Here is a 19,022-nt window from a genome sequence, read left to right as displayed (position 1 = left end):
GCTCTAGAACCCACCCTGGCATTCCCAACCCTTTCCTTTGAGCTGACCTGATGCTACAACCCTCCTACTTCACGCTCACCCTAGGTCTGCAAGGTGAGAAGGACAAAGGCTATTCTCTCAACTCTCGGGTGAAAAATCTGAGGCCCTGAAGGAGATGTGACTTGTCCAAAGTCACACAAATTATTTGGCAGGGTTGGAACTAGAACCCAGGGCTTCTGGATCCCATCTCAAGCTCTTTCTTAGACCAGCACTGTCTGAAATAACTTTCCATGAGGAGAGGATCTGTATCTGCACCATCCCAAATATGGTAGCCACCAGCCACAGGTGCACTGGAACGGTGGCTCTCCTAGGGGAGAAAAATTTAATATTAATTAATTTACATGTAAAGAGCCACATGGGGCCAGTAGCTACCACATTGGACAATACATGTGGCTAGAATGGGCCTGTGTGGCTCTAGATCACTGACTGTTCAATCGTGTATCTTTAGCATCAAGAACCCAAAGGAAATCTAACAGAGAACCTCACTGTGAAAAACAGATAAAAATAGTATTTTATTCATATAAATGTGTTCCTGGAAGGTAACATTTTTATATTTTGCTTCTGATAAAGCCCATCCATATAATGAGGATGAAAGAACACAAATGCAGAGAATGGAACTTTAGAATTGAATTTTAGAGTCATTTGAATACCCAGTTTATCTCTGTATTATGGCTTCCCCAAACTCAGGTCACCCTGACACACAGGTGCAAACGGCAACAGCTTCATTTTTAACTGCTTGATTATAATCGCAAGATATTCCTCAGTTAAGCAAAATTGGCAAGAGAAGTTTCCCTCCTCGGGCGGCACAGAAACGGTGTGACCCGACCACATAGTGAATATGCTCGTGGCCTCCAAAGAGATACCCTGCAGTCTGTAATGTGCACTTTGGTGTTACTGTTTAAAAGCTCACTTCAGGGGCACCTGTGTGGCTCAGTCAGTTAAGTGTCTGCCTTCAGCTCAGGTCATGATCCAGGGGTCCTGAATCAAGTCCCACATCGGGCTCTCTGTTCAGTGGGGAGCCTGCTTCTCCCTCTCCTGCTCCCCCTGCTTGTGTGCTCTCACTCTTTCTCTCTCTCTGTCAAATAAATAAAATCTTTTTTAAAAAACAAAACTAAATAAAAGCTCACTTTAAACTACAAACATAAATATCTACAGAGCCACTCACAGAGCCTTGAATTTTGCAGAAGTTGCTCCAGGTTGTAAATTCCTCTGAGAGAAGCTGCTGCTGTAATTAAGGTAGGTGAGGAGGGAAGGGGCCAGGCCTGGGAGTAGGAGTGCCTGGCAGGAACTGGAGAAGCAAAATGAGGAACAGTCCACAACCCCACACAGCGGCATACATGCCAGCAGAGTCCATCTGGTCTAGGCCACTGGATGGACCAGGGGTGCCCGTATGGCCCAGCTTTCAGCTCTGCCCCTCTTTCCTTTGCAGACAAGATGCAGCGACTATGTGTGTACGTACTGATCTTGGCACTGGCTCTGGCCACCTTCTCTGAAGCTTCTTGGAAGCCCCGCTCCTGGCTGCAAGATGCACCCTCGGGTCCAGGAGCAAATAGGGGTCTGGAGCCACATGGGCTGGACCAACTGGGCCCAGCCTCTCACCACCGAAGGCAGCTAGGGCTCCAGGGTCCCCCACAGCTGGTGGCAGGTAGGAACCTGCCAGGACAGCCGCCTCTGCTTGCCTCACCCAGCCAGGGTTGGCCCTGGCCTTGGTTTGGCAGCTAACCATCCTTCCCGTATCCTCACATCCTCTTCCTCCTCTGACCCTCAGACCTGTCCAAGAAGCAGGGACCGTGGATGGAAGAAGAAGAAGCAGCATACGGATGGATGGACTTCGGCCGCCGCAGTGCTGAGGAAGAGGACCAACGTCCCTAGGACAGAGCTTCAAAGCCCAGCTATCTCCCAGCCCCGCCCAGCCCCATGAAAAACCAATCAAAATAAACTAGCTTCCAATGGATCACCTTGTGTCAAGTGTGGGGCAGGAGAGGGGAGTTGGTGGGGCCAGGGTTGAGACTGAGCACTTTCCTGGGGACAGGGCCTGGCCAGCCTAACGCTGACCACAAATCTAGTCACACAGGTGAAAAATGGTGTTGGGGTTGCAACCAGAGTCAGCTTTCCTTTTCACTTTTTAATATTTTACTTATTTATTTATTTTGGGGGGGGAGCAGTGGGGAGGGGTAGAGGGAGAGAGAGACGCAGACTCCCTGCTGAGCAGGGAGACCAGGGCCGGACTCAATTCCAAGACTCTGGTCATGACCTTAGCCAAAGACAGATACTTAATGGACTGAGCCACCCAGGTGCCCCAGAGTCAGCTTTCTTTTTTTTTTTTTAAGATTTTATTTATTTATTCATAGAAATGCAGAGAGAGAGAGAGGCAGAGACACAGGCAGAGGGAGAAGCAGGCTCCATGCAGAGAGCCTGACATGGGACTCAGTCCCGGGTCTCCAGGATCATGCCCCGGGCTGCAGGCGGCGCTAAACTGCTGAGCCACCGGGGCTGCCCCAGAGTCAGCTTTCTAAAAGATAAATCAAATTGTGCCACCCCAGGTTTTAACCCTCCAATGCTTCCTGTTGCATTTAGAATAAAACCTAAACTCCTTGCCAGAGCCCTAAGCCCAGCCCTGTTGTCCTCAGGGCAGGTGCCATGTTCCTCCTCTCTCCCTTTCTCTTACACAAATGCGCTCAGTCCTGCTCAGAGCATTTGTCCTTGCTATTTCCTAGGCTCGGAAGGCTTTTCCCAGGCACAAACATGGCCTGCCCTCTGAGGGCCTGGCTGAAATGTCTATTCCAGAGAGACCCGCCTGTTCTGCTCCTCCCACTTCATACACAGCCCCCGGTATTCTCTGATGGCCCCATAGTCTCTGACATTGGTCTCTAGAGGACATTTCACACTGTCACTGTCATTGTCTCATTTGCTAGTTTATTGGCTGCCTCCTCAGTTAGAAGGGAAGTTCTATAAGGGTGAGGATCATGTGTCCCTCTTCCCTGCTGTATCCTCAGTTCCAAATACAGCAAGTATCCAATAAATATTTGTCAGACGAGTGGGTGAGTGACTGGCACAAGCACTGTTCATGGGTTTTTTGTTTGTTTGTTTGTTTGTTTGTTTGTTGGTGGTTGGGTTGGTTTCGTTTTGTTCTTTTAGATTTTATTTATTTGAGAGAGAGAGCAATCACAAGCAGAGAGGAGGGAGAGAGGGAGAAGCAGACTCTCCACTGAGCAGGGAGCCCGAGGCAGGACTCGATCACAGGACCCTGGAATCATGATCTGAGCCAAAGGCAGATGCTTAACCAACTGAGCCATCCAGACGTCCCAGCACTGTTGATGTTTCACCCATATTCCCTCATTGTTCTCTGCCTGTCAGCGGCATCCTTCCACAAGCATGTTCCATTGTTCCTCTGAGGGCTTTCTGAGTGCAAGGCAGGCTGGAAATGCCACAGAGTTAGTGCCTCCAGAAGCAGCTCCAAGTCAGTGACAGATGAGAGTGGAAGGATCAATACCCCAGCTCCCTCACCCCTTGGGTAGAATAACTCTGAGGTGTATTCAGCTCCGTCTCCCAGAATGCCCCCACAGGACTGAGCCCCACTTACCCACTTCAGGAACCTGCTCAAGGCCATCCTTTGTTGACTGGCCTCCCTTTCCTGTCTCACATGCTCACGGTCCCACTGGTGTTTCTTGGGATCACCACCCAAATAAACTACTTGCACTCAAATCCTTATTTCCAAATCTGCGTCTGGGCAGGGGACTCTTCTGAAAACAGTTGGTCCTAGAAGAGTTGTAGAAAGCAACATTCTCATGTTGGGGTTCTGGAATCTGATCTTTCACTAACCAGACTCCTTTGCTGGTGTTAAGCAGGGTGTGATAACCCCTGGAGTGTTGTGGCAACACTATTACTAAGATTCTCATCGCTGGTGCATCCGGATGGGGTACAAGTCGTAGAAGTGCACTGGCATAGCCAATTGCTTCAGCATTTGAGACAGAAGAGCAATGATGATTATGGTTGTGTCATCTGTTGGCTACCACTAATCATCAGAGAATCTCTGAAGGAAGAAAATGTTAACCTCAGGTCAGCCAACCATTAACTCAAACCCAAGATCTGAATGTAGGAGGTCAGATAACAAAGAAAGCTGATAAGCTGGAACCCCAGCAAGTCTCTCCCGTCAAAGTCCTAGAATGAAAGGCAGGGGACCGGGGATCCCTGGATGGCTCAGCGGTTTAGCAGCCGCCTTCGGCCCAGAGCTTGATCCTGGAGGCCCAGGATCAAATCCCACATCAGGATCCCTGCACGGAGCCTGCTTCTCCCTCTGCCTGTGTCTCTGCCTCTCTCTGTGTCTCCGTCTCTCGTGAATAAATAAATAAATAAATAAATCCTTAAAAAAATAAAAATAAACTGTTAACAAAAAAAAGAAAAGAAAGGCAGGGGGCCATGACACGTTGCATGGGTCATTTGAGATGCCCTGAAGAATTTTGAACTCCTAGGTTTCCAGGAACCTTCTGGGCTGAAGAAGTGCCTCCACCTTGCCAGAGGGGAGCAGCCTCCCCTTCCTTGGAGATCATGCCAAGGCCTCCTTGAGGCAGATGCCTTGCAAACTGATGCTTCTCAAGATCTGCCCCTGCCTCCCTTCAGGGCTTCCGCACCAGAAGCTAGGGTCAGGTCTTAGGATGTGCGGAAGCACTGTCCCAAACATGTGGGAAAAGGTATTATTCACCCAAAATACTGAAAGATCTGAATAAGCTGGATAATGTGTCACAGCAAGAACCAGGAGAGTACACACAGTAGGGGATTTTTGAGGCTGGCAGACCAAGGAGGCTGGCTGGAGAATGGCAGAGTGACTGGTTAGGGAGAGTTTGTGGATACGGGAGAGGAGGACAGTCTCCCATTAACTTAGAGTTTCAGGTCCTGGCAAGGACACCCAGAGCCAGTCTTAATGCCTTGCTGGAAATGACTCCCTGAAGCTTGGACAAAGCAGTGGCCTATAGCAAGTGAAGTGAAGCCCTCAAATTGCCCCAGCAGAGTATTGAGGAAAGAGTCAAAATGTGGGTAGGCATGTTAGAATGAATTGTCATTTAAGACAAGAGCATCCACCACATGATTACAGTCCCTGCAAGGGCCCAAAGAATAGTCCTTTTCCAGAGGACATAACAAATGTGTTAGTGAGGACACAAAAGTTGTTGAGAAGCTCAGCAGTGGCTATCCGCTGCAGGCCAGGGTTGATGTAGGAGATGCTACTATGGACCTGGGCTACTTAGTGTCAGTGGGGATGACAGGATTGCAAGACAGAGGGGACCAGGTGTCAGCACTTAACCATCAGAAGTAAAGTGGACATAGTCAGTAGTAGGCCTTAACCCACAGGATTTGCAGCGGCAGCTGACAGACCATGGTGTTTCTAAACTTGAGATATATGGGTGGCCAAGAAGGGCATGGTCTGCCCTATACAAGGAGCATGGATCAAGAGCAGATGAGCCTAAGGCTGATGTCAACTGCCAAAATGAAAAATCAAGATCCATTGCCTGGTTTACAAATCTGCAACAATTCTCAGAAGTTGCCATTTACCTGTGTACACTGGAGAAGGAGGCACACCCAGATATTTCGAAAGCTGTTGTATACAGGGTCTGAGCTGCTACCACACCAGAGAACCCCAAATGTCATCACACCTCCACCTACGTTAAAGAAAGAGCTCATCGGGGTGCCACGCCAGGCTGGATCAGTCAATAGAGCATGAGACTCTTGATCTCAGAGTCCTGAGTTTGAGCCCCATGTTGGGTAGAGAGATTACTTAAGTAAAAAAAAAAATTTCTAGGGTACCTGGGTGGCTCAGGCAGTTAAGCATCTGCCTTCGGCTCAGGTCATGATTCCAGAGTCCTGGGATCAAGCCCCAGTCCAGGCTCTGCTCAGTGGGGAATCGCTCTCTGCTCCTCTCCCACAAATAAATAAAATCTTTAATTTTTTTTTTTCTGGAGCGCCTGAGAGGCTCAGTTTGTTAAGCATCCACCTTTGGCTCAGGTCATGATGCTGGGGTCCTAGGATTGAGCTCCACATCAGGCTCCTTGCCTAGCAGAGAATCTGCTTCTCTTTCTGCTGCTCCCTCTGCTTGTGCCCTTGCTCACTTGCTCACTTGTTCTCTCTCTCAAATAAATAAATAAAATCTTTAAAAGAGAGAGAGCATGGAGGCCAAGTGACAAGTGGCATCTGTCTCACAGTAGAACCAATGGATCCTTGGACACAAATTGGTCATTCTCTGGTCCCCAACTGCATGATAGGGACAGATAAATTTAAAAACTGTCAGAACCCTCACATTAATTCCCTGTCATGGGGAGCAAGTGCCATCATGGGGAGAAAAGCTAAGTGAAGCCGCCCTCCTGCTCACAATACATTTTAGGTGGAATGGCAGAGATTAATACCATCCTTAAAGAGTGCATAGGAGATGGACTCCATCATATGGCAATTTTGTGAAGATTTTATCTACTTATTTAATTTTTAGACTGTATTTATTTGACAGAGAGAAAGCACAAGGAGGGGGAGTAGCAGAGGGAGAGGGGGAGGCAGGCTCCCCACTGAGCAGGGAAATCCCGGACCCTGGGATCATGACCTGAGCTGAAGACAGATGCTGGTTTTTTTTTTTTAAGATTTATTTATTTATTTATTCATGAGAGACACAGAGAGAAAGGCAGAGACACAGGCAGAGGGAGAAGCAGCTTTCATGCAGGGAGCCTGATGTGGGACCCGATCCTGGGACTTCAGGATCACATCCTGGGCCAAAGGCAGGCGCTAAACTGCTGAGCCACCCAGGGATCCCCAAGACAGATGCTTAACTGATTGAGCCACCTAGGCACCCCTGGGATGGATATTTTTAAATGGCTATACTTTATATATGTATGTATGTATGATGTAGGCTCCATACCCAGCATGGAGCCCATCGTGGGGCTTGAACTCAGGACCCTGAGATTGAGACCTGAGCTGGTATCAAGAGTCACATGCTTAACTGACTGAGCTACCCAGGTGCCCCTATTTTTTTGTTATATTTTATTTATGTATTAAAGAGAGAGTGAGAGAGAGCAAGAGAGCACAAGCAAGGGGAACAGTAGATGGGGAGGGAGAAGCAGACTCCCCACTGAGCAGGGTGCCTGATGTGGGGCTTGATCCCTCAACTCCAGAATTATGGCCTGAGCCCAAGGCAGATGCCCAACCAACGAAGCCACCCAGGTGCCCCTTTTTTTATTTTTTAAAGTAATCTCTACACCCAACATGAGACTCAAACTCATGACCCCAAGAACAAGAGACATGCTTCTTCCATGGAGCCAGTGCGGCACCCCTAAATGGCTACACTTTACATTGTTATTTGAATGCTTACATCATATCTTTGGTTTTGCCTCTTGTCCTGCAAATCCTAAACTATTTTCTATCTTTTAGAGAAAGTTTGCCAGTCCTAGGGGGGTCTGCACTACAGTTCTTTTATTTTTTAAAGATTTTATTTATTTATTCAGAAAAGACACAGGGAGAGAGGCAGAGACACAGGCAGAGGCTGTGGAGACACAGGCTCAGGGAGCCTGATGCAGAACTCAGTCCCAGGACCCCGGGGTCACGCCCTGAGCTGAAGGTAGATGCTCAATGACTGAGCTACCCAAGCGTCCCTGCACTGTGCTTCTTATTGGGACTTGTCAGAGACTTCACATGGTGTCCTTGTCCACCATGGATACTTCTAGCATTGTGGGGTCCACCAAGTCATAAGTTCCAATCAGTAGGGCTGCCTGGACTGGCCCAAGAATTCTTCCTTGATTTGGGCTCTACTGGCAGCCTCCTAATTCACTTGATAAATGGATCAGGGCAGTATTTCCAAGGACAGTAGTGTTAGTTCCAAAACCCAAAGAGTCCTAGCAAGCCCTGTGCCTCTTTTTTTTAGTAGTAGAGGTAAGGTTTGCCCTAGACTACTGAATCCCTAAAAACTTTACCAGGATTCCTGAATTTTTGAACGGTTTGTGCTCCAACTTCTGACGCACATGTGTCTTAGCAGCAGGGCAGCCAGAGTACTTGCCACTTCCTCCTTACTAGGTCTGATTATTATGATGACATCGATGAATTGGACCATAGTGGTACTCTGCAGAATGTCTAGATAATTATATTGCATCGGATGATATTGTGACAGAAAGCCAGGGAGCTGACACAGACTTGGGCAAGACTATGAGTGGGCACTGCAGTCTGTTCCAGGTAAATAGATAGGAAATCAAGTTTTCATCAAATCAACAGCAGCAGATAGGTATCAGAGGTTGTGTTGACCTCTCCTTGGAAAGCTGCCCACACTGGCACAACAGTTGCAATCAGGTTGTCACCGGTTAAGGTGCAAGAGTTACCATGATGGCAATAGGCCAGCTGGTTTCCTTGGGGGTCTTGTCTGTGAATGGCCATATGATGGGACACCTGGGTGGCTCAGTAGGTTAAGCGTCCAACTCTTATTTTGGCTCATGTCATGATCTTGGGGATTGAGCTCCGTGTTGGGTTCCATGCTCGCTCACATGCACTCTCTCTAAAATAAATAAACCGGGGCGCCTGAGTGGTTCAGTCAGTGAAGCATCTCCCTTCTTTAGCATCCTCCCATTCTCAATTCCCCACTTTCGCCCAGAAGTGCTTCCTGGATCATCTTCCAAACTACTTGTTTTCAAATGCTGTTCCAGATCTGATTTCAGGTCTGAGGGATCTCTACCTAAGACAGTGGGTGACTCTTGTCGGTCTGTGTCTTATCCCTTGCAGCCAGGGTACTGGGCCAGAATCCCTGCAGCAGAAAAACAAGGAAAGGAGCCTAACTGTAGGTTCCAGAGGCCTGAGGGCTTGGGTTCACATCCCAGTTCCGTGGCTAGCTGCTAGACCCTTGGGGGGGTCATTTAACCTGCCTGGGCCTGTTTCATCCTCCAACAACCATTTATCAGCTCACCCACCACTCCACAGGGGTTGTTGATGTGACTAAGTAATGTTTTTAATAAAAGCATATGGCAGGAATGCCTGGGTGGCTCAGTGGTTGATTGTCTTCCTTTGACTGAGGTCGTGATCCCGGAGTCCTGGGATCAACTCCCATGTTAGGCTCCCTGCAGGGAGTCTGCTTCTCCCTCTACCTATGTTTCTGCCTCTCTCTCCGTGTCTCTCATGAATAAATAAATAAAATCTAAAAAAAAAAAAAAAAAAAAAAAAGCCCTGGCGCATGATTCAGTATTAGAGCCCATTCTCTCTCTACAACTTTGCCGCAGCAAAGCTGCCGGCATGAGCACACACACATGCACACACATGCACACACATGTGCACACTCCAAGAAAGATGCCAGAGTCCCGGCCAGGTAGCACACAGGTCCTTTATTTCCTGTACCGGCAGGTGTACGGCCTGACAAACAATAGAAGAGCGAGCAGCAGAGCAGGGAGCAGGGCCAGACCCACCGGGGTCCTGAGCCCCAGCCTAAGTTGGTCAGGACTGATGGTGCATTAGCAACAGACAGGAGGGTCCTGTTTGGGAGGATGGGAAGGAGGTTTCTGGGGCAGGTGGGACTTGGCCAGGCAGCTGAAGGAGGGGCCTCGGTCTGTCTGTGGGGCCTCTGTAGGCTGCTGAGGAACAGCAAAGCCTGGAAGAGAAGGGGAACGGATGTGAACTGGAGGCCGATAGTGGGCAGGGGCTGAGGCCTTGTCAGCTGTATCAAAAAGATAACCAGGATGGATCGTTGTGCAGGCCAGCCAACGAGGTCACCGTTCAGTTTACAAACTGCACAACCTTCCATGGTGACCCTGTTGAGGCTGCCCAGCAGTGACAAGGCCATCGGAGTGGGGGCTGGCCACATAATGACAGTAAGGCTAACAACAGGCTATAAATTTTACAGCTGACTGAGCAGGCCAGGCAGGCAGCAGACACGGTCAGAGGGGAGAGACAGGCCAGGAAATCCTTATGGTGCTTATGGTGTCGTAGTGATGGAAACAGGCTCAGATCCACTCCAGCTGTGTGAGCTGTGTGACCTTGAACATGCTACTCTAGCTCTGCAAACCTCAGGCTTCTCACCTAACAAAGGGGGATGGTAACTCCTACCTATGGGGGGTGTGAGTATGAAAGGAAACAATGCCAGTCACTAAATCACCTTGGTATCTCTGTGAGCTCCTGGAAGGCAGGACTCACACTCGCAGAGCATGTAGCTGGCATTAAGCAGGTGCAGCTCCCCAAACCTTGGGGTTTCTAGCTGGGGAGAGGAGACCCGGGCCCACCCCCTGCCACCCTGAAGGAGACTCTAGCCCATCTTCAGACTTACCCAGGGAACTAGTCCAACTTCAACCCTTGCTGGCAGAGGCCTTTGTCCCAATGGCCTGGGTGGCCCCAGGACACCTTCCTTCTTCCCAGGCCCTGGAAGGGGGGTTGGCCCTGTCCTCCTCCAGACACTGGAAGTCCTGGGTAAGCATCCTAGCTCCTGCTCTGAGATCCCTCCCCCTACACAGTTTTGACCCACTGCTGCCACCACTGCTGTATGGCTGGGGAGCTCTGGGGATGGGGGAGGTGGAGTGGGAGGCCAGGGAAGGGGACAGGAGAGAGAGGAAGCTGAGGTGCAATGGGGAGCTGTAGTCCTGATCTGATCCCCAGCCCCAGCTCCCAGGAGAAAAGGGGGTAGAGCTCTGAAATCCTAGGCAAATTCCACATAAATGAGTATTAGAGCTATAGCTCCTACCGAAGGAACCCAGAGGTGCCTATGCAACTGATATGCAAAGTACATGCAAATCAGCCCAGTGGGTGGGGCCAGGCTGGGGTAAGTGAGCACCCCAGAGCTCACCTGTCCTCAACTTTCATAGGCTTGATGATCTGCAGCTTGTCCTGGCCGAAGGGAGGCCCCTGTGGGAGCACCCACCTTCCTGGAGCATTCTCTGCCTCAGGTGCCGCCTGTACCCCGAGTCCTGCCAGTTAGCCAGCTGCTGGAGGACATGTTTCATGCTTAGGTGAGAGGGGCCCAAGCCTGTGGCCTCCAGGGTTGAAGTCACTGTGTTCGTCTGCTTCGTTGTCTCATCCAGCTGCAGTTCCACCTCCTCCCAGGCCTCAGTCTCCTCAGACACAAGCTCTGCCTCTTCTGTCGACCTCTCATCAGCTGGCACCACCTCTTCTGCAGCCCCTGGCTCTTCCTCAGGTACTGACTCCTCGGAAGGCACAAAATCTTCTGCCACAAAATCCTCTGCTCTCATTAACCCCTTCTCAGCCTCAAACCCCCGTCCCTGCTCTTGTGCCTCACCGCAGCGCAGCTTGTACCTGGGCAGGGAGACAGGAAAGTTTCTGTGCCCCTAAAGCCAACCCCAGCCAGAGCCCTCAGCCCCCCTCTTCTGCTCCCCCAGGACATCCCCAGCCACCAGGGCTGAGGAGCTCTCCTGCTCTCTGCCCATCTACACATACACCCAATGGCTAACTTCCCACTTCTGTCCCAGCCAAGGGGAAAGGGGAGCTGGGTACCACCCTCGGGGCTTCAAATACTCAGCCCAGGAACCAGGTGAGAAGGAGAGAGAACAGTCACCAACACTGCACAAGCCCTGCCATCCCCTAGTACTCCCACCCTGTGCACAGCACAGAGCAGCAAGGATAGTATATTCCCTCCACTCCTCTCCAGGATTTAACCATCACAGGCCATGCCACAGCTAGTTGCCATAGGAACAAATCCATTTTAGTAAGGCTCAGACAGGTCAAGGGATTTGCCCAAAGGACACACAGCCAATAAAGGGATCAAGCTGGGACTCAGTCCCAGATGGTTCCAGCTCCTAGGCCAGTGCTCATTCACCTCTCAGTCCCTAGTGAGGTGAAGGGAAGGCTTCAGTCCCTATTTGGAACAGCCTAAGTCAGATGGCCACATATGGGGCAAGATCGGAAGGGAAAGGGTGCAGCCCCTTCTCAGAACATCTGGGCGCAGCCAGCCCAGAGAGTAGAGCTTTCTCCAGGGTGGCAGGCCCACAGGTGGTTGTGTGGCTGCTGAAAAGTGAGAGCAGGTGACAGGGGAGCCCCTGGCCAGCTTACCCCAGGTGTGGCATCTCGTCTGCAGTAATTCCATGATTCCTTCAATAGAGAAAAGGGCCTTCACTGTCCCAAGGCAACATTAGCTGAAACCACAAAGTCCCTGGGGCCCCAACATGGGAAAAGATCCCAGGGAAAAATGACAGACCCACACCCACGGACAGAGACAAGGGTGGGGAGGGGGAGGAACTGGGGCAGGTAACAGGGAACATCATGAGTGAAGGAAGGTAGGAAGCAAACCCCCTCCCCACTCTAGGAAAGTGAGTGCACATCAGGCAAGGGCCCGGGGGTCACCTTTCCATAAAAAACACAGGGTCTGAGATAATCCTCCTTATAGACATTCTGAGCTCCTTGGCCAGGGTCTCCTGGAAACCAGGAAGGGCATCCTACAGTGGAAAGGCAGGCATTACCAGGGGACCCCCCCAAAACTCCAGCCGCTACTGCCAGGGACAGAAAGGGACTGGGGATAGAAATCAGCCAGCGGGGCCAAGGCACAAGCACACAGAGGGCTGAGGCAGGCAGCTGGGGATCCTCACCAGAGGTGCGGTGTATGTGTAGTGGGTGACAGGACCAGTGGACACAGAGGCCTGCTGGCGGAGGGTCTTCACCTCCTCCTGGGCCTCAGTCAGCATGCCCCCACGCTCCGTGTACTTCTCCTGCAGGCCCTGCAGCTGGGAAGCCACCTGCAGGTTCTGCGGGGACCCAGGCACCCCCAGACAAGCACACTAGGCCCATCTTCTCCCCACCGTGCAGGGAAGTGTGGGCTAAGAGGCAAGCAGTGCCCCCAGGCAGGTCCCCGGACTCTCCTCCACTCAGACCCCATCTGAGCTGCTACCCGCCAGGCCCCATGCCAGATACCGAGGGCATGTAAAGGAACAGACCCAGAGCCTGTTCAAGGGGCTCGTCGTCTTCCAGGGAGAGTCAGCCTCAGCCAGCTGACCAAGGGCCCCCAGTTCCCTGCTCTGGGCCAGGGGCTCTCAAAGGCTGGGGCAGGAGCCAGGGGGAGCTTCACCTCATCCTGGAGCCGCATCTGGATTTCTTTCTCCAAAACCAGCTGCTGCTGCAACTTCTCCGTCTCAACCCCATACTGGAAGGACCAAGACAGGTCAGCCAGACCCGGGACTGGCCAGCCCCACCCAAGTCCCTACCACCTCCGCCAAGTCTCCCCAGGCATGTTGATGAGCCTTTGGCAACCCTTGAAGTATGAAGTCACAGGGAATGAGGCCACATAAGGCAGGAGAGTCGTGTGGCCTGGTTCCTGAAACACCCCGTGACCCTCTCTGGGCCTTGGTCCCCTCCCTGCGACAACAAGGGGGCAGAATGAGATGCTCACTGAGATCTCCTCCGACTCTGACTCTGCCACAGCGAGGGGCCTATGAGCCTGGTTGAGCTGAGAGCTCCATGAGGCCAGGGCAGGAAGAAGGGGGCTGGGGTTTTGTGGGGACCAGGACAGAAGGAGGGAGCCATGCACACACCCAGACGCACCGACTGGCAGCGTCGCTGCAGCTTCAGGACCTGGGTCCGCAGCTGGGTGACCTCCCTCCGCTGCTGGTCATGGCTCTCCATCCTGAGTGCCAGCACCTCTGACAGCTCTGCCATCTGCTGGCTGGCCTCGGCTGGGGAAGGGCAGGGACGGAAGGTCAGCGCTGGCTCCCATGGCCTTCAGCAACCGGTCTGGCCCTCCCGATGCCTCCATCTGCCCCAACCCTCGGCTCCTGCAGAGGACTCTGGGTTTCCAGGACTTTGTGTTCCTCCCTGGGTCTTCATTCCAATAAATGTTTGTTGACTGACATGGGGAAGGCCCTCGGTGAGCCCTGGGTGAGCAGTCCACGAGACCAGGTCCCAGTGCACACTGAGCTCAAGTCTAGTGGGGACATCGATGGGCAAGGAAATTCCACCAGCGCCTACTCTGGGTAGGACAGAGCAAGTGTAAAGGGTGCGCTGGGAATCAGAGCTGCGGCTCCCATCCTGCCTTACACCAGCTTCGAAGCGAAGACCTGCAGGGTAAGCAGGCCAGCCGGGCAAAGAAGGGTGAACCAGGTCCAGGCAGCACGTGGAGCAGCCCAGAGCCAATCACCAGGCCCTGGGAGGGAGGGCTTAGGGGCTGGGCAGGGGGCTGAGGTTACCCTTTGGCCAAAGGGAAGTTCAGGGTTTTAGGCCCAGGATGACATAGTCAGATTTGGCTTTAGAAAACTTATTTGGGGGGCAGGGGGTGGTTGCCTAGGTGGCTCAGTGATTGAGCGTTTGCCTTTGGCTCAGGGCATGATCCCGGGGTCCTGGGATCGAGTCCCTGCATCAGCTCCTCGTAGGGAGCCTGCTTCTCCCTCTGCCTATGTCTGTGTCTCTCATGAACAAATAAATAAATCTTAAAAAAAAAAAGAAGCAAACAAACAAACAAACTATATTTGGGCTGTGTGCAGAAGGACCTGGAAGCACAGCAGTACAGACAAAGTGACCATTTAAGACCAGACCTTACCAGACCTGGGCTAGAGCAGGGGGTGAGGAGAAGGAAGGAGACTTGAGCCTTTCTTAGGAGGTATTTGGAAGCAACAGAACTTGGGGACCAGCTCCGAGGGCAGGAACCAAGGGAAGGAAAGCCAGGCGTGCGGGGAGGGAGCAGCATGTTGCCATCTCGTGCCTGCATCTCACAACTAGACTTGGCTTCACGCTGCGCCTCCCTCATCATAAACACACGGTACTGGTACCAGCCCAGCCCCTGCCCCAGTCCCGGGGCCTCTCCTGGTCTCTGGCAGCTCACAGCTCCTCTCTTCCTTGCTTCCAGGCACCTCCCAAATAACAAAAGGAAACAGGCATAGAGGGGCCCCCTAGCTTCTGTACAGCTCTTTACAGTGTGCTAAAGCACTTCCTCAGCTGTGCCTCTGGAGAGGTCTGCAGGGCTGAGATTATTCCTCCCCATTCTAAAGATGAAGGTTCAGAGAGGCCAAGGAACTTGTCCAAGCTCACACAGCTAGAACGAGTCAGAGCTGGAACTCAAACTCAGAGTCTTCCTTCTGCTCCTTGGGATAGCCCTCCATGAAAAGTTACAACCCCACGTACAAAACTGCTCCACACAATCCAGGATGAGCATCTGCTCCTCCTCCTCCAGGGCGTCGAGTTGAGAGGCCTGGAAGGAGGGAGAGAGGAAGGGAGAGAGGAAGGGGCAGGGGAGTCAACAGGCCCCTGCCTGCAGGGGCGCCCCCTTGCCACATCCTCACCTCCTCTCTCAGCTGCTCGTTCTCCACCTCCAGCAGCCTCAGCTGATCCTGGAGGGCTTCCAGCTGTGGGCAGAAGTGCAGTGACTCCGGCTCCTCCAGAGAAGTCCTAGGGGTGGGAGCCATGGGCGTCAGGGCACCGTGAGGGGGGAGAGGGGGGACCCAGGTCCCAGTCCACCCAGGGTTGGCCCACTCAGGCTAAATGTGGTGGTCTCAGTTGGCCCAGCAACCCTGCTGGCAGCTACCCCACGTGTCCCTGTTTGCAAATATGGAAACCGAGGCACAGAGAAGGGGCTTCCCAGATGAAAAAGCAGGATACTCACAGCTCAGAGGCTCCATAGGGATGATCATGCTGCTCCTCCTCTTCCTCCTCTTCCTCCTCCTCCTCTGTCTCCTCTTCCTCCTCCTCCTCTTCTTCCTCTTCCCCCTCTTCCTCTTCTTCTTCCTCTTCCTCCTCAGAGTCTGAGTAGAGCCGAAGGAGATCATCTCGCAAGCTCACCTGGTGTCTCAGGTGTAAAATCTGGCAGTGGGGGAGAGGATCCCTGTTGGAACGCAGGCAGGGGCAGGCACAGGTCCTGGCACAAGGGCAATGAGGCAGGTCTGGGATGGCACCCCCCCTACCCCTCCTCCCTGCCCAGTTACCTCCTCCCTGGCTGAGCCCAGCATGGCTTCCAGCTTGCTGTTCTCCGCCATCAGAACACTGTTCTGCTTCACCAGGGACTGGCCAATGCGAGCCGCCGTATTTAGGTCCCGCTCTCTCTGCAGAGGGACCCACATCCATGGGGAATACTTTCCTGTTTTCTGGGATCTCCCAGACAGTTGGGAGAAGCGAAGGAGTACACAGGGGTCAGCGGGAAGCTAGGCCACTAAACAAAACCCTTCCACACCCTAGTTTTCCAGGGTACTAGAAGAGTCTGCCATCAACCCACTGTGGGGCCCGACTCAGTTTCCCCTTATAGAAGAGAACAGATCAGATGGTTCTGAGACCAATTCCAGCCTAGACATCCCACATATACCTGCTTTCCATAAGAGGGATCCCCCAGCTTGGCCCCCAGAGAAATAGTCAAGCAGGAAATAGACAAGACTCCTACCCCTCCAGGGCAGAATTAGCATGGAGGCTTGGCTAAGGCTCAGGCTGGCCCCAGTAGGGAAGGCAGTACACACCTCCTCTAGCAAATTTAACATCACTTTGACATCTTCTTGGGTGATCTTGACTGGCAAGTGTCTGTCAGGGCACAGAGCTGCAAAAGCAGGTGGAGTGGCTGGGTCAGAAAGATGGGAGGGGGGCTCATAACCTACCTCACATCTCTCTGTTTCCTGCCCTCTCCCCAGTTCTCCCCCAACAACAAGAGTCAGTGACAAGGAAGAAGAAGACTGAGCTCCCTTCCTGCCTCCAATATCCTCTCCACACACCCCCAGTACCGAGCACTCCCTTCCCTGCTCCCAGGGCCAACTGGACTCTTTTTTGTTCTGGAAAGCCCTGGGTGAGGTGAAGGATCACAGTCCTCCAAGCTCGGCCGCCTGGGTCCCTGGCACCTAGAAGAATGCAGGCGGCTAGTGGAATGGAAGTGCAGCCGCAGACTGACTCATCACCCCTTCCCCAGAGGGCAGCCTTGGCCGACTCACTGGAGCTTCATGGGTCATAAAAAAAAGACACAGTCACCCACCCACCGTGCACCTGTTGCATGTGGAGAGGAGGAAGAGACTTTTCCAGCACTGAGTAGGGGGACGGAGAGACTCTAGACCCAATCCAGGGATCTCCCACCACCCAGGAGAGACCACGAGGGGAAGAAACCTGAGGCCCAGCCCACCCCCAGGCTGGGGAAGGCAGGGCTTTGACCCCCTCCCCTAAAGGTTGCCAAAGCCGCCCCCTCCGCCGCCCCCTCCCCTCCCCGGCGCTGGTTTGGCGGCCAGCGCAGACTCAGAGCACGGTGGGCAGCGCCCTCCCGCCCCCCGCCCCCCCCCTCCGGGCACTGCGGGAGCCTGGGCAGGGGTGCCCTGGACAGCGCGCAGATCTGCGGAGCAACGGGCGCGCGCGGAGCCCCTGCACCGGACCCACCGACAGCAATCGGGAGACGACAGAAGGGAGGAGGAAGGAGATGGGGAGGAGGCGACCGGACAGGCCCCGCAGACAGCGACATCGCAGGAGGACCGAGGGATGAGACTGAGTGCCGGGGGGCGGGGCGCCTGGACCCGACGGGGCCCCCTTCTCCTTGGGAATGCCCGGGTCCCACCAGCTCTGGGGTTCCGGGGACCCGGTTTACCTTCCTCCAGCTCCCGAATGAAGGCGGCACGGTCGGGGCCCGACACCCCAGGCCCTGGGTGAAGCGTCCTCCAGATGCCTGCCGCCTTCCCAGTCCCCAGGCCAGCGGCCCGGGGACCCAAGGGCCCCTGGAATATGAAGCGGGTCCATGGCGCGTCCAAGCTGCGGGGCACGGCCTGGGCATTCCCCTGGAGAACGGAGAACGTGGATCCGGCCTTGGGGGCCTTGGAGGTGGGGCGAGCTCGGGCCTGGGGTCCCGAGACGCACGCGGACCTGGAGCCTGCCGCCTGCGCCCCCGCGGGTGCGTGCCCAGGGCCGCGCTCGGGCCGCGCGCAGGGCTCCGGAGCGGGACTGGCCGCGGGGCGCGGCGCGAGGGTGACTCGCGCTGGAGCCCCGGGCCTGACGCGGCGCCCCGCGGCGCCCTGGCCCGACCCCCTAGGACGCATCTCGCTCGAGTCCGCAGGCGGCTGCCGCAGCCAAGGCCCTTATAACCAGCGCCGCGAGTGGGCGCCCGCCGGGCCGTACCACGCGCGGGAGTGGGCGGCCGGGAGCCACCGCTGGGGCCCGGGCCTGGGGGCCGCGCGCGGGAAGCTCTCGGCGGCAGGAGCAGAGCGCAAAAATCAGAAGAAGGAGAAGAGTGCAGCGGCGGCTCCAGCTGGTTCCATGGGCTTGGGGTCCGAGGGCAGGACTTCTCCTCCCCTCTCCGCCTCCGGAGAATGGTTCTGTCCCAAGTCGCCGCGGCCCTGGAATTCGGGTACAGACTTCGAGGACCGCGGCTGGGGACGCCTCCCTGTGCTCCCGCGGGGCTGCGGCTGCCCACCTGGATGTGAGCGGGCAGTTAGCGCCGTCCTGTGCTGTCCCCGGGGGCTGGGAGGTGACTCCAAACTCCAGGATGCTTTCAGCGCGCTGCCCAGGGGGGCGCGTCACGCACTCGGCCCGCGCTCCCACCCCGCGCTCCAGCCGCCCCACAGCCCTCTTGCTTACTTCGGGGTTCACCCTATTACCTCTCCTTGTGCTTTGCCTCCAGCCTTCATCCACTCTGCCCACCTCCTTCCACCCTGCAAACCTGTTCTTCCTGGAGACCGCGCTCAGAGGAGGTCTCCGGGTGAAGACTCCTGCGACCGCGTCCCGCGTGGCCCCAAGCATCCTTTTCGAGTGGCCGGCAGTGCTCAGAGTGCGTCTGTCCCCAAGACCACACCTGCGGCCCTTCAGCGCAGGGAACGCGCCACGGGAGGCGGTACCCACGAGAGAGTGAGAGTCCAGTAGTCCCAAAGTCCGGAATGAGCGGGGTGGGGCAGCACAGGAGTCTGGGGGCCATTTCTGCACCTTTAGGCTGGAAGAACCTGCAGGCCTGAAAGAGACGGTGGTGGCACTAATTATTTTCAAGCCTAGAATCATCCCTGGTGCCACAGTTTTCTTCCCTTGAATAACCAATCCTGCTTAATTTACCTTCTAAATATGCCTCAAACGTGCAGTCTCCTCTCCAGCCCCTCTGCTGTTGAGGCCTCATC

At 54.1% G+C, this 19,022-nt stretch overlaps 2 protein-coding genes across 5 annotated transcripts; one reads left to right on the top strand and one right to left on the bottom strand.

Annotated features, from left to right (window-relative positions):
• The first annotated feature begins 1,473 nt into the window (after positions 1–1,473).
• Positions 1,474–1,911, top strand: GAST (gastrin). The gene is made up of 2 exons (XM_055318373.1): positions 1,474–1,684; positions 1,808–1,911. The coding sequence occupies exons 1-2, from the start codon at positions 1,474–1,476 to the stop codon at positions 1,909–1,911; spliced, it is 315 nt and encodes a 104-aa protein (XP_055174348.1).
• Positions 1,912–9,363: 7,452 nt separating this feature from the next.
• On the bottom strand, positions 9,364–18,083 carry HAP1 (huntingtin associated protein 1). Of its 4 annotated transcripts, none has more exons than XM_055337573.1 (13): positions 17,513–18,083; positions 16,413–16,489; positions 15,891–16,007; positions 15,572–15,768; positions 15,252–15,357; positions 15,094–15,160; positions 13,522–13,652; positions 13,049–13,123; positions 12,573–12,728; positions 12,331–12,422; positions 12,040–12,078; positions 10,820–11,286; positions 9,364–9,634 (listed from the first exon to the last, which is right to left on the bottom strand). In XM_055337573.1, exons 1-12 carry the CDS (start codon positions 17,955–17,957, stop codon positions 10,833–10,835), a joined length of 1,956 nt encoding a protein of 651 aa, XP_055193548.1. In that variant the 5' UTR covers positions 17,958–18,083; the 3' UTR covers positions 9,364–9,634; positions 10,820–10,832. The 4 variants fall into 4 exon arrangements, with proteins under 4 accessions (XP_055193548.1, XP_055193565.1, XP_055193573.1 ...); XM_055337590.1 differs by having other exon boundaries at positions 12,573–12,707; XM_055337598.1 differs by having other exon boundaries at positions 12,573–12,701.
• Positions 18,084–19,022: the final 939 nt, after the last annotated feature.

This window comes from Nyctereutes procyonoides, unplaced genomic scaffold (genome assembly GCF_905146905.1).
Source record: "Nyctereutes procyonoides isolate TBG_1078 unplaced genomic scaffold, NYPRO_anot_genome, whole genome shotgun sequence".
Taxonomy (NCBI): Eukaryota; Metazoa; Chordata; class Mammalia; order Carnivora; family Canidae; genus Nyctereutes; species Nyctereutes procyonoides.
This window is presented reverse-complemented; position numbering and strand designations above follow the sequence as displayed.